Below are 14,063 nucleotides of genomic sequence, written 5' to 3'. Positions count from 1 at the left end.
TAAAATTATTCAGTAACATAATTTATGCAGCAGAAGACGTGGTTAATAGTTTTAAATAATGATACAATTATTGTATGCTTAAAATATTAATGTTCAAATGTTAGTATTTTTATAAGTTGACGGAAGCAACGAATAAATTTATTTCTATATAAGCTGTTATTTATCTATTTAATAAAAATTTTGTATTTTGTTTTTAATATCGTTTCTACCTTTGCTAGGAGGGATCTGACGATACCTTTAAATACAACATATTGCGTACGTGACTATATAATGAGCATTTTAGCGGCTGCTGAAATATTCTATAACGCGCAAGCGCGAGCTTTTCCCTCCATCTCGCAGCAACCTGTAGCAACCAAGCACAACAGCACGTGGTGAAAAATCTCGCTTCACGTTACCTATATCCTATAGATTTTCAGTACTATCGTATATAAATATATGACACGGGGTGTCCCCTATTTGTCTGTTGAATATCTTTGCAACTAACGCTTAAATTAATTAATAATTAAAAGGTGAAATTTGATTGCTTATACGCAATATGTTTCTCAAGCATTACAAAATATATTTAATTAGTTCTCAAAATAGGGCAGACATATCGTACAAAATCTATAATTAACCGATGCTCTTCTTATTCTTGTGCGATGATCTGTGTACAAACAGCTCGTTCGTTAACTGTGCCGCTTTATCTTTCAGAGTCTCGACACTTTTTTTCAATTCGTCCTTCTGCAAAATAGATTTGCGTGGTACTGTTATTAAGTATAACGTAAACTAAATAGGTATCGACAATCAAATATAATTTAAAGCACGTACAATTACACTTACTAATTCTTTCGTCTTGTACTTTCTGTATAAATCATATAATTCATTCACCGTCCATTCCATTTCATTTTGCTTGTTTAATTTGACAAACGGACAATCCGACTGATGCTTCTCATGCTCGCTCCTACAAATTCTCGATTTTAAAGTCTTCGTCGACAAAAATAACAATAATAAATGTCCATACAAATCACGTCGTTGCTCGACCTACCACGGATCATCGTTCGGCTCCCAACCATCCAGCTGCTTGCCACAAATGAAACATTCGACCAAGTCTGGCTCTTTGTTGTCCCCGATAACGTAAAATCCAGCGGCAGCCATGCGCTCCGCGTTGCACTTATCGGAGTCCTCGAAAGGCCAGGAACCGTACGTCGCCCTTCTGTTCTTCGTCCAGAAGTAGGCGGTAGTCCCCCTGAAAATAAGATGGGAGGTGAAATAACCCTAACTTCTCGCGATCTTGTCCCGAAACCCCCAAGTGGTCCACGATTGTAAATCGTGATAGAACGAGATTACGAAGTTCGAAATTACATTGTTGAAGAGAGATAAATCGGAATCTTTTAAATAAATACGTTGCACGTGCAGCGTTCTGGTCTCGTTTCGATTTTGTTGTTGACCTATGTTTATCTCGTCAATAATAATACTTACGGTAACCCCACGAAGACCATGTTGAACGCTCGATTGACTTTCTCGACAATTATGAAAGAAAAGGACCGCTTTATCGAGATTCAACGAGATTCAACGGTGTTCAGCGGCATCCGCTACGAAACCAAATGAACCGAATATTGAAACGTTCAAACGTCACTCCTCTTATCTCTCGTTTGCAGCTGTCCTGTCGGCGTTTCGAGAAACAAGAAACAATCCCCACCCCACGTGTCCTCGCGCAGAGCAGAGCTAGCTGACAGAAATAATTATTTTTAATTTTTCCGAGCGTAAGATTTTCTTTGTAAATCGTTGCGATTATTGCGAGCCTATTTTTCAACGTTTGTGCCAAATTAGTTTCACAAAATTGATAATTGATATTAGAATTTTATTCGACCAAAATTGACGCGATGTGAATTGAGACGCAAGTTGTCCGATTGGTCGGATCAACTTCGGACTCGCAGCCCGCCGCGCCAGCCCGCTGATATTCAACGCGCGCGAGTCCGTCTGAACGGACTTTAAGCTAATCGCCAATCGCGCACGATCGAGCCTGCGCGACGCTCATGGTCGCGTTCTCGCTGTTTTTGTTATGAAAACGATCAGCTGTGAGAGCAGCTCCCGAGCCCGAGGATTTTCGTCGTACCGGCCGCACGTCCGGTAGCGAGGCAGGTTTCGGCTTCGGTTGAAACCGTTGACGGGACGGAACGCGTTTTCCTCCCGCGCGAATGACGTGCGTCGCGACGCCGTGGGCGCCGACGATCCGCCGACGCCGACGTGATCGTGCGGCGATTTGAACGCGCGGGGGTCCTCGCGAGCGATTCGAGAGGTTCGCCTCCGAGGAGGTTTCCCACCGTAGGCCGTAGGCTCTCGGGGGAGGGGGGGGCGTGGGCTTGGAGTCGCGCGACCGCGGGGCAGCCTCCGACGGCACCGATTCCCCCCTCGCGGTGCCCCGTCGTGGGAAAGGTAAACGTCAACGTCGACAGACAGATGATAACCGCGTACACGCTCGTCCCGCGTCGAGTCCCACGAAAATGGCCTCCTCGGAGATTGACGATTTCTTGGCGGGGCCGCTGGTCACCTGGGTGAGTCTTCTCGACTGAGACTCTCGAATGTTTCCTTGTCGATGCACGAGGATGTGTGACGAGATCATTGAAGCGTGTATCGACTCGATTGGGTGAGATTTTGATCAAGAATGTTCTTTGGTTTGCCTTCAGTTTGCTAGCTGTTTGGAAGATCCCAATGTATTGGCGAACTACGAGGACTTGGTGGACGGTGTCTTGTTGCACAGTGTCTTCCTGCAGATGTGAGTCCTTTAAGTGTACGAGAGGAGATGTTGAGTTATCGGTTTGCGATCGTGGAACATTGAGATGTTAATGTGTAATGTTAATATTTGCTTTCGTTACTTGTAGCAATCCAGAACCGCTGCACGATGAAGTGGTGCCGTCCAACAACAATCCCGTTATCCGTACGAAAAACTTGAGGACCGTGATACAGAACATAAAACAATTCTACGAAGAGGAGTTAGATCACGTGATTTTAAAATTGCCCGACGTTACGAATTTGGGAAAGGAGCCAGAATTGTACATAGCGGATATGAAGTTGTTGCTGTTGTTGCTTCTCGGATGTGCTGTCCAGTGTCCGAATAAGGAGAAGTTTATTACCGAGATAAAGACTCTGCACGTCGACATTCAGCTCGCGATAGTGGAGTGCATTAAGCAGGTATTCGCTGAAAGTAATTACTAATAAAGATAGATACCACAGAAGTAAATTATATTAACATAGCTGAAAAAATGATATTAGTGAAATTTATGTATAAATATGTATGTATCCAGGTTACGGATCACCGAGACATAGTTGTTACGCAAGATGCTATGGAGAATGCAAATATGGGTTACCTGTTTGTCCAAATAAAAAAATGGATCCAAGAATTGGATTTATATCGGGAGGTACGCCAGTCTCCTAATTGGATAATTGTTTTGTTTGTACATTTGAAAGGGTATGCGCAGTTTGATATTACAATTATTATAATATTACATTTTGTGAAAGCAGAAGTGGAGGGACACAGTGCTGGACGATAGCGTTGAACGAAACGATTCGTCTATCAGTGCAGAATCTGAAGATATAAGTAAAGCGCAGCAGTCTCATCCTGTCGCTAAAACGGAAAGAGAAGACAATCATCATTACGCGGTTGAATTGGCTGACTGGAAGTCTAAGGTTCGGAAACAGCGCCAGGAATTGTACGTATTTTCTGAAAAATCCAACTTTCTCTTATAGATACTACTACTTTCATGTATAAAATAATTTTTTTGAGAACGGTTAAAACTGAGAAAATTTATTTTATATTTTTAAATATTTATTTTTTGTGAAGAATTGTTATAAATTTTCATGTGTATAATTTTTACAGGGAAGAAAAAACGGAAGCTCTACTCGAATGTAAGGAAGAACTAGAGCATAATAAAACATTGCTTGTAAAACTAAGGCAAGAGGTAATACGTCGAGTAATTTGCATGTTTGTAGTGTGGAGTACATAAAGTTTATAATTTTAGAATCAAGAGTTGATGCACGAAGCTCGTACTGCTAAATCATACAGAGATGAATTGGATGCTGTGATTGAAAGAGCGGACAGAGCAGACCGTTTAGAAATAGAGGTCACACGTTATAGAGAAAAACTTACGGACATCGAATTTTATAAGACTCGGATAGAAGAGTTACGTGAGGATAATAGGTAATATACTTTTAACGTTATATGTTCTGTAATATTTTAACAGTACAATGAGTAAAGTAATTATTATACATTTACTAATTGTTATATATACATTTAAGAGTTTTAATGGAGACCAGAGAAATGCTTGAAGAACAATTAAGCTCGTCAAGAAACAGAGCGGACAAAGTATTGGAGCTCGAATCTGAAATTATTAAGTATAAGCAGTTGCTTAACGATGTGGCATTGGTAAGAATTTCAGGAATTTTATAGTATCAACGCGAAACTGATAGTATCCGTAATAAGATGTAAATAGGAAATTAAAAATAATTTACAGGAACGTGCTGCTGACAAAGAAAAATATCAAGAGCTCGTTGAGGAAAATACACAACTGCATCAATTAACGAAAGCTGCTGCTAGCGAGGCTGCATTAGCTGGCTCTAGTGACTCCGAAGAACCAGGTAATCTTACGTTAAAAAAAATATTAGTAAAATTATTTAAGACAACTAAATGACATTAAATTAATGTTCTTAGTGCACAATGATAACAGACTGTCCGAACAATTAACGAGCAACGCTCAGACACGAGCATTAAAATTAGAGCTGGAAAATCGCCGTTTAAATACTTTAATCGATTCACTGAAAGAGAGTTCATTCCATGAAAATTCCTCTCGCGTTTTGGAACTGGAGAAGGAGAAAAAGAAACTCTCCTTGAAGATTGAATCATTGAGCGATAATAAAGAAAGACTCGCGCAACAAAATACCGACTTGGAATTAGTCTGCAAGCAGGCATTAGAAGAAAACAAGAAACTTCAGAATACTCTTAAAAATCAACGAACCTCTTTCGAGAAGCAGCAACAAGAAGTCCAAGTATGTTAGATCAAATTATGCTTTTCTGAATACTTTATTTCAATATTGATGTGTTTATCTAATCTTTGTTTCGTGCCATATTTAGACTCACCATGTAAAAATGATGGAACTGGAAAAAAATTATGATACGGCGGTGAAAGAGAAACAACGTGTTCAGCTATTATTAGAGAGCGTGCAACGACGTGCCGATGATTTAGAACGCACTCTGGAAACGACAAATCAAAAGGTTGAGGAATTGAAGCTCATCGAAAACAATATCAACGATATTAACTCCAAGTGCCTCGATCTCGAAGCAAGACTAACGGCGACAGAGAAAGAGAAAGATGTCGCACAACGTGATGTTCACAAATATAGAGAAACAATTGAGGTGAATATTAATCGCATATTATGAATACTTAATATAGACGTAAACAATCTTGCGTGATTTTTAGGAGAAAGATGTAGCCTTAGATAAAGCAACAAATACAATTGAAGTTTTGGAGAGGAAAGTAGTACAGCTTGAGCAAGAGTTGCAAGATTGTGTTACGCAGATATCGAGGTGTGTTTGAAGAAATCCTATTGTTTGTATAATAAATTAATTATTTTTAATAACTTTGAATATGGTCTTTATCAAAATATCAAAAATGTTTTTTTTTCTAGATTGCAAGAAATTGAGCGGTCCAGCAAAGAGCTCGACTCACGAGCTGCGATTGATAGAGAAACTTTAGAGATACTTCAATCTAATCTCGTCGCAGAAAAGCTAAGTAATCAACAGCTGTACACGGTTTTGGAGAAACTCGGACTTAGCGATAATATATTGTTGTCCCAACCTGTGGAAACTATATTGGAAAGGTATGTGGATAACCATTATGTATGGATAACAGAGAAATTAATGCGGAAATAAATTTGCTTTTGTGCTAGTTTGTAATTATGTATATAAATTTAATTGTTGTAGAATTGCTCAAATACCAGAAGTGATCAATCTTATTAAAAAATCCTTCGTATCGAAAAGCAGTGAAGAAACGACATCCGAATCCACAGCTTGCACCGACAAGGAAAGCGATGTTAATAAGACCTTAGAGATCGTGATAGAACCTTTAAAGGTATTTACATTTAAAAGATTTCCATTATTGTTTGCACTTTATATATTATATTTTATTCTCCAACTTTTTTTTTAGAGAGAATTGAAACATTTGCGAATAAAGGCATCTATGTCTGAAACGGCAGTGGAGCATCTATTGTCCGAGAATGCGAAACTCCAGGTTCACATAACAACGTTACAGTCGCAAAGCAATTCGTTAACCGCGCAGCATACCGCATTGCAATTGGCCAATTCGCAACTTGTTGCGGAAAAAGAAGAGGTATTTGTGTTTTTATGTAATTTTTATTTTGTTTCTTTTATTATGCTCTATCTTAAAATTTCTATATACTTAACCATTATGTATGCACATATAGCTCTTGAAAGAACGTAGCACACAGCAGAACGTATATTCCGCGCTAATTCACGATCAAAACACCTTACAATCCTTGCATGAACAATTGAACAACGAGTATGAGAATCTGCGTCGTGAACGGGACTCTCTTAAATCGAATTTAAGAGACGTGAAGAATGAAAATAGAACGTTGCGCGAGACCCGTGAGAGATTAGAGGCGAGAAGTGAAACACTGCAATCTGAACGGGAAGCCCTGATTAATAACACGAAAAGCTTAAATAATTTGCGAGGAGAACATTCCAAGTTGAAGGTATCTATTTGTAAGAAATATGACTGAAATATCTGGATATATTGTATATAAATCTCGTTTTATCGATAATTTAAAATTTAGATTTTAATTACGCTGCAAATATTCTAGGATGACTTTAGAAACCTATATACTGCGAGTGAAAGATTGAAAGCAGAGTATAGAAATTTGCAGGATGATTATAGAAAGAATAAAATTGAGATGAACCGCCTCAGCTTAAAGCAGACTGAAATGCAGGGCGAACTCAGTGTCAAAGACGAACAATGCTCGGATCTGAAGTTAGAGGTCAATAGCCTTCATGAACGATGCGATGTATGTATATGATTTTATAACAATATATTACAATTTATTGATTATGAGAAAAACTAGAATGCATGTTATTTCTTTTTTTTTTTAAAGAGGCTGCTGGAAATGAACTCTGGGTTGGACAATGACAGACGTTCTTTAATGGAACATATAAGTTTATTATTTACACAATACCACGAACTTTTAACACATTCGCTTCAAGACAAGGAGCATTATCACATGGAAGAGAAATTATTCGCGTTAGTATATGACAGCTCATTATTTTTTTATAACATTATATTTCGAGTCTTTTAATGCATTAATTATATTAATTCAGTTTTTATTCGGCAACTCATTTTATTAACGTATGCGTTACAGGGATAAAGTTAATCATTTGTACAGACAAAAAGAAAAGTTGGAAGACAAGATTATGGAGCACTACAGAAAATTGAACAGTTGCACTACCAAGAAGTACGTTTACCAGAAAATCATAATTTTATGATTCATTTTTTCTTTAAAATAATACAACTTGCTTCTTATCGAAACTTACACATGTATGTTTTTAATACAGGAAAGGTTTTGGGGCCAGTTTAGTTCGCAGAGTCAGAAAAGCCGGGTCGGAACTTCTCAATAAGGTAAATAATTATATATAATAAAATATACTATGTTTACTTCATAGTAAAACTTGCTTATCTATTGTAGAATCGACGTTCATGGGCCGAAGATTCCAAGCAGTCAGACAGTAAAACATACGAGTCGGACACAGGCGGAAACGATTCAGATGCGAGCACCGACGACTATCGTTTACCCGGTAAATGATTTCTTAGAATAAGAGATGTTTAATTCATTGATTATGACAATATCAGCAATGTAGCTACTACTTTTTTTCCAGGACCGAGCAGAGTTTTTGGATCGGACGCGCTTGGACACGCTGGAACCAGAAGAACGGTGTACTATACCGATGATTCCCCACCATCGTCCGCTTCTTTACCTGTAAGAAATAATTATATAATAACAAAAATAATAATCTGTCACAAGAATGCAATGTTTATCAAGGAAATCTTTGAAACACAGGCAGACAAGTTGCTGAGCGAATCCTTCCAGGAACAAGGAGACAACGTGCACGCCGCGCCGATGGAAACGAAACCGGAAGCGCAAGTCGAGTCACGTCCCTTTTTGATCTACAATAAAGTATCGGCAGTCATAAACGAGTCGAAGAACATTGGCAGTCCGATGCCAAAGGATGCAGCGCAAGATGAAGCACTCGCAGAACCTCCCGCTGAGAAAGAGCCAAAGACTGGCAGTCCGATATGGTACGAGTATGGTTGTGTATAATCTTCCACATCCCTGATGCTTCCATTAATATGTCCGAAAACAAGAAGAGAGAGAAAAAGAACGTGTTTTTATATATGTATATTCTCACTAGTTTACATATGCTTTCTAGAAAGCAAGGCTTCCTCTGCCGATTTCGATGCATTTTTCCCTTGTTAGTACATTAACCGCACTATTTTGTAATTTTATAACGTACGAAAGCTAACGCAATACGAGCGTATACTTGTTCAAAAAGAATCGCAAAACCGTCACAGAAAGTATTATATATACTAAAGATTTATATTTTGTAGCTTTAGTAAGCGAACTACCATAATTGTCGACGCATCGCTCCCGAAATTACAAAGTAGCCTTAAGAATAGAGCGCCTACGAGTTCCTAAAAAGCTGTTTGTGTTAAGATCAGTCGAAAAATATTTTTATCGTCGACTCGATTTGAAAATCTATCGTGTGATGTGTTTTTTTATCTCATGTACTTTTAATCCAAATCTTTTCGCAGATAAGATTTTGATAATAAATTTCATTCTATTCGCGAGTAGAAGAGACTGGATGGATATGATTTGTAACTAATTTATTAACGGACCTCCGTGAATAATTACGAAAACATGAGATAATCAGATTGAAGCAATTAATTATAGTGTGCTTGATTTTATTTAACGTTTAACCGGTTTTTTTACATATTTACGTGTATTCCATACTCGTCGAAGTTTTCTGTTACGTTATTGTTCACAGTTGTTCAATGCCACGTACCTACTGTTGACGCGTAGGTAGAATTCTTATGTTTATATTCTTCAGAATGTAAGATATAACTGTTCACTTTTCTCTTAGACGTTAAGACTAATATAGAGACAAGATACACTATGGTGACAAGAGTTTATGCCGATAATAATGGCATAAGCATGCATTTGCTTTTGCAGTTACACCGATTACCTCTTTATCGCTCGACTTATCGCATCGATGTAAGCTAATAGGCTATTTTTTACATTTTGATAACTTATACTTTTATAACGATTGTGTATGTGTTAAGTATATATAGATATAGTGTTTATATGTTTTCTGCGTTTTAAAAGTTTTGTCAAGCAGAGATTTCGCACAGGAACATAATCGAGTACTTAAGAATTCAGTATTAAATAATGTCTTATCATGTTCTTGCTATTCCCAAGCACTGCCTTCTAAATGGTTGTCTTCCCGCAAAACGAAATACGATCATCGCGATCGGTGCGTGATACAATTTGTAATTGCAAATCCGTTACATCATTGCATATTAAATAAAAAGAAGTACAATACTTAAAGTGATACCAATATTCCCGCTTGGGCTCGTAATTTATCTTTAATAAATAACGGTAAGTTAAAACATTAAAAACGTAAAAAAAGATCTTCAAGTAATTTGTAGAAATAATTATTTCTCATAATTACAGTATATTTTATGCAACTCTTTTGAATTATGTTTTGACAGCCGTCAAAAATATGGGCGCCGCCGTACTATATGTATATATCGTTTATCCATGCTTTACCGTTTTGTTAAAGAACCACTTGTTTATCAAATTTGCGAAACCAATCGTCACACAAATGGCATATCTGATACGATAATGTGATACCATTTTGTTACTATTATTAATATTATTGCTGCTATTATTAATTGCTAATTATTAACGAGATATAAATTTTCGACACTTATGTAACGCGGACATCGATTTATTTTGTGACGTTGAAATCTGAGTTTCAGTTGTTTGTAAATTGCAAGCGGCATAAGATTGTGAAATTCCTCTTACATTCTAGAAACAACTTCGCAGCATTTGTATCTTGTAACTGATGCAATTAGGAATATTAATGGAACGGAAAGGTTCTCAAAATGGGTACACAGCAAAGTAATTTGCTTTTTTGAGTTGTGAAATATTTGAAGAACTATTTCAAAGCTAATAAAATTATGCTAATTAAAAACACATTTTTATATATATAAAAAAATGTTTAATATCCTTTATGTGAATAATGTTACAACGTACAATCTCATTTTTTTAAATCTTACTTCATTATTGTAACATAGTGTAAACACATAATATCGGCTAAAGGTACAAACACCTGTGTATATATTGGAGCAGTTTTTTTATTTTCTACGCAATAGTCATGTTTCTAAAATTATTTATAAGTTCATTATCTTCCAAAACTCCGTTTTTTTCCCAAGAAAACTAAAAATATATATATAACAGTAGTTTTTCTCAGATACTTTCGATTCTATATTACATTTCTCGATCAGTCGCAGGTACTACATGATTCGACAGTAAAAACCGTAGTTGTGAATCTCGTATATTTCATTAATGATTTCTCAAATTCCAAAAAGCAAATTATAAACGGTAATTGATGCATCATGACTCGTGTGAGTTTTGTATTTTTTCTTTCTTCTTAAAATTATATTTGAGAAAGTTTTCGAATCTTGAAATGAGGTTCTGGAGGTCGATTTTGTGTCTCTCGAAACGAGGTGAAAATTACAAAAGTGAATAGATTTACTAGATTTCGAAAAATGAAATTGTAGATACTCTAATGAATTTTCTCATTTTTGTAATTTTTACCTCGTTTCAAAACAGACAATCGACCCCCCTGATCCTCGCGTAATTTCCACGAGAAATAAAGCAGCTGCTGCGATATACTACGGCATCTCGAACGAAAATCTCACGCATAGTAATGTTCGCCGGTTGCCTATCCCTTCGTTTTTCTGTCGGTTTTTCTACGGTTGACATTAGTATACGCTCTGGTCAAAAAATTGTCCATCGCGCGACCCCTTTCCCAAGTGTTTCTCAGGCCCCTCTCTCCCTCTCCCTCTCTCGTTCTTGTAAATTTGCATATTTCCAGCCAAGGAACCGTGCTACTTCGTTAAGCGCACGTTCCGTTAAACCTCTTTTTCTCGCGCGAACGGAGATATTAAGATCCTAAAATCCACGCGTAGCTCCAAAGACCTAGCTATTCCTTTTCCAAATAAGATATCGCAAAAATGGACATTTTTTAAAGAGAGATGACGAAACTCGAAAGCAATGAGATATCGCGTGCTATATTGAAACATTAATTTTTATATTGAGATTATCCTGAGTTTTATTGCATTTATTGAAACCGGAAGTCGCGGAACCAATCTCGCGCCCTGACCTTTTCGAGACGAGTGAACGTCTTTCGACGTTTGTAGCAAATAATTAAGATCGTAGAGATCAATATCCAGAAAATCCGGTCCAAGAATATAGCGCGCTATATACTGGCAAAACGATATCTTCGTACACGAGATTTTGTATAAAATTATGTTTTCTCGTGGGGATGACCGATCCGCAAAGTTATTTGGGTTTAGCAAATTGACACTGTGGGCACTCACATACGAGGGACAGTGCGATGTAAACATTCGAGAAAAAGAGGAAAACAAGATACAACCTAACATAATAAGATGAATAAGAATAAAAAACTGAGCTCGTATAATTTTGTTACGCAGACGCAGAGCGGGCGACGCGGTTAAATTCTTTTTTTACATTCCTTGATTAAGAAAGAAAGGTAATTCGATCCCCTCGAACGCACTTCTCCCTTACGCGAAATCGTTAATGGGATTGACGATTTTAACGTAAAATCTTTCTTCCCAGTACCAATAATGGACTGTATCCCGTACAGCGAAGAAATCGAATTATCTAACAATTAACCGGCGCATCCGCCTTATGACTCGCTCGTGCAATCGCGCGACGTAAAGCGATCTCGCTGGTCTCACCGGAGCCAGAGCGTCCGGATCGTTCTATGCAAATCGCGATTGAGCGAGCGAGCGAGCGAGCGAGCGAGCGGACGGACGGATGAAGCGAGCGAGCGAGCGTCGCGTCGCGCGGCGCGGCGCGGCGCCTTTGGCTTCTCCCGGCGCTCTCTCACCCTTTCACGGATTACGGGAGCTGTCGCAAAAAACGTCCGCCTCGCAGTAACGGTCTGCCGGCAAAACCTCCCTTTCCGCCTTGCTTTTTCTACGTGCGAAAATAAAAGTCTCTCGCGCTTTTCCTACCGGTCCGGAGAAAGGCCGCGGGAGTGGGGCGACGGAACGGGGACAGGGGGAGGAAGGGGGCAAAAATAAGAGCGGCGGGAGGGTACACGAGGGTTGGCGGCGGTCTGGCGATCGTTGGAGGGGGGCGGCAAAAAGAATCGTAGCGATGTCGGCGAAGGAGGAAAAAGAGCAGTCCGCGCGAGAAGCGACGAAGGGGTGGCGAAAGGAAAGGGTTGAGCGAAGAGAGAGAGAGAGAGTTTCGGAGAAAAACCGAGATTCCGGGATGTGAGATTTCGAGAAATATACGTTCTCGGTCGTTGCGCGATCAAATGTCATCACGCTGCGTGTTATTACGTCATATGATATTACGCGCCCGGAAACTATTTTGGTATAAATTCGGTAAAGGGGGTATCGTTTTACATTGTCACCGTCACATGTTTTTTGAAACATATGAAAAATTAATTTTTCGAAATACATTAATGATGAGATCCCTTTATTCTTCTATATTTTAATTCCGAGATCGTAAATCTGGCCGCGTTACCCCCCCGAAGACACGATCACCCCTAGGTGAGCATGTGCCATCGCGGTTTTCCTCCTGGGCCCACCCTTTAACGTCCAAATGCCAAAACGTGCGCGCCAAGGATCGAGCGGAGGGGTGGGGCGGAAGGCTGTGGGGGTAGGACGTGTACATACATACTTCGCCAGGGTACCGCATATGCCGGGTGGGTTTCGGGTACCACCCTGCAAAAATGTCGGTTCCTCGGGGCCGCAGACAGCGGGGTAAGGAGGTCGCGCATCCACATCAGGGGTTGCGCGGTGCAGCGGTTGAGGGGGGGAAGGGAGAGGGGGACACGAGGGAAAATGGGTTTTTACGGCGCGCCCTCCCCGTCGTGCCGTACCCTCCTCTCCGCCCCTCCGTCCCTCTTCAGCCTCGGCGGCAGGGGCGGCGTGAGGCAGGGGCGCGTTTTTACGACGACCACGGCGAGGGCCAGGGAGGAGCTTGCGTACCTACACCACGACGACACCGGTAAGACGAGCGGTTGGGGACGAATGGCGGGAAGGGGGGGACATCACGGGTTTTCGCATCATTCTCTTCTGGACCCCCGCGTGCCGGAGCCCACACGGAATGCGACCTCCGGCCGATCCGCGAGGCCACGCCTCTCACGTGGCTGACGATGGCTCGGGTCCGTGCCATGGGTTCGGCGGCGTGCCCTAGCAGCAGCGGATTTTAACCCCCCCGCCGGATGCGCCGGGGTACGAGCCGCTCCGGAGCAACGATGCTGATTATCCGTCGCGCGGGAGAGATCGCATCCCGCTCCTCGATTCCGTAACGTATATGTCGTACGTTAATTTTTAAATCTATCCGCCGTACCCTCGTACGGCGAGCCATATTTATACTGACGAACGGAACGAATGTTCGTATGTACGTTGAGAGAGAGAAAGAGAGAGAGAGAGAAGCTAAACGATCCTTCGTCTAAAAATTTAATTAGATGCGCTATATGGTTCTCACAGCTTGTATTGCCCGTTAACGAGTTGTAACTTTTAGTTTTTTTCGCGCTAGAAGATTTATTATCGATAAAATAATTTTAGTGAGACGATGAAACGTGATTTCGTCTTTTTAGTATCTTATTATTTCCAAACACATAAGTATTACGATCTTCGAAAAAAGTCGTGAAACATATATCTAAAACTTTTTATGTTCTTCGAGGAATTAAAATC

At 39.8% G+C, this 14,063-nt stretch overlaps 2 protein-coding genes across 2 annotated transcripts; one reads left to right on the top strand and one right to left on the bottom strand.

Annotated features, from left to right (window-relative positions):
• Positions 1–536: 536 nt before the first annotated feature.
• Positions 537–1,672, bottom strand: LOC143907397 (baculoviral IAP repeat-containing protein 5-like). The gene is made up of 4 exons (XM_077424174.1): positions 1,459–1,672; positions 1,025–1,225; positions 820–940; positions 537–720 (listed from the first exon to the last, which is right to left on the bottom strand). The coding sequence occupies exons 1-4, from the start codon at positions 1,476–1,478 to the stop codon at positions 610–612; spliced, it is 453 nt and encodes a 150-aa protein (XP_077280300.1). The 5' UTR covers positions 1,479–1,672; the 3' UTR covers positions 537–609.
• Positions 1,673–1,842: 170 nt separating this feature from the next.
• On the top strand, positions 1,843–9,639 carry Girdin (protein girdin). The gene is made up of 23 exons (XM_077424123.1): positions 1,843–2,534; positions 2,667–2,755; positions 2,862–3,171; positions 3,285–3,398; positions 3,502–3,689; positions 3,857–3,938; positions 3,999–4,177; positions 4,276–4,402; positions 4,491–4,614; positions 4,688–5,022; positions 5,108–5,389; positions 5,454–5,560; positions 5,662–5,853; positions 5,957–6,104; positions 6,180–6,362; positions 6,457–6,744; positions 6,853–7,053; positions 7,141–7,286; positions 7,405–7,497; positions 7,598–7,661; positions 7,729–7,837; positions 7,919–8,019; positions 8,101–9,639. Exons 1-23 carry the CDS (start codon positions 2,484–2,486, stop codon positions 8,359–8,361), a joined length of 3,774 nt encoding a protein of 1,257 aa, XP_077280249.1. The 5' UTR covers positions 1,843–2,483; the 3' UTR covers positions 8,362–9,639.
• Positions 9,640–14,063: the final 4,424 nt, after the last annotated feature.

The sequence above is a fragment of the Temnothorax americanus genome, unplaced genomic scaffold, assembly GCF_048541705.1.
Source record: "Temnothorax americanus isolate GAGA-0224 unplaced genomic scaffold, ASM4854170v1 Scaffold8, whole genome shotgun sequence".
Lineage (NCBI taxonomy): Eukaryota > Metazoa > Arthropoda > Insecta > Hymenoptera > Formicidae > Temnothorax > Temnothorax americanus.
The sequence above is the reverse complement of the archived record's forward strand: the minus strand, read 5'-3'. Positions and strand labels throughout refer to the sequence as shown.

Excerpts from the sequence above, each read along its gene's own strand:
- LOC143907397 (XM_077424174.1), bottom strand. The coding sequence starts at position 1,478 with ATGGTCTTCGTGGGGTTACC. Across the intron at positions 1,226-1,458 it reads ATGGTCTTCGTGGGGTTACC|GGGGACTACCGCCTACTTCT; the intron begins GTAAGTATTATT and ends TCTTATTTTCAG. Across the intron at positions 721-819 it reads AGTACAAGACGAAAGAATTA|AAGGACGAATTGAAAAAAAG; the intron begins GTAAGTGTAATT and ends TCTATTTTGCAG.
- Girdin (XM_077424123.1), top strand. The coding sequence starts at position 2,484 with ATGGCCTCCTCGGAGATTGACGATTTCTTGGCGGGGCCGCTGGTCACC. Across the intron at positions 3,939-3,998 it reads TTGTAAAACTAAGGCAAGAG|AATCAAGAGTTGATGCACGA; the intron begins GTAATACGTCGA and ends TTATAATTTTAG. Across the intron at positions 5,561-5,661 it reads TGTGTTACGCAGATATCGAG|ATTGCAAGAAATTGAGCGGT; the intron begins GTGTGTTTGAAG and ends TTTTTTTTCTAG.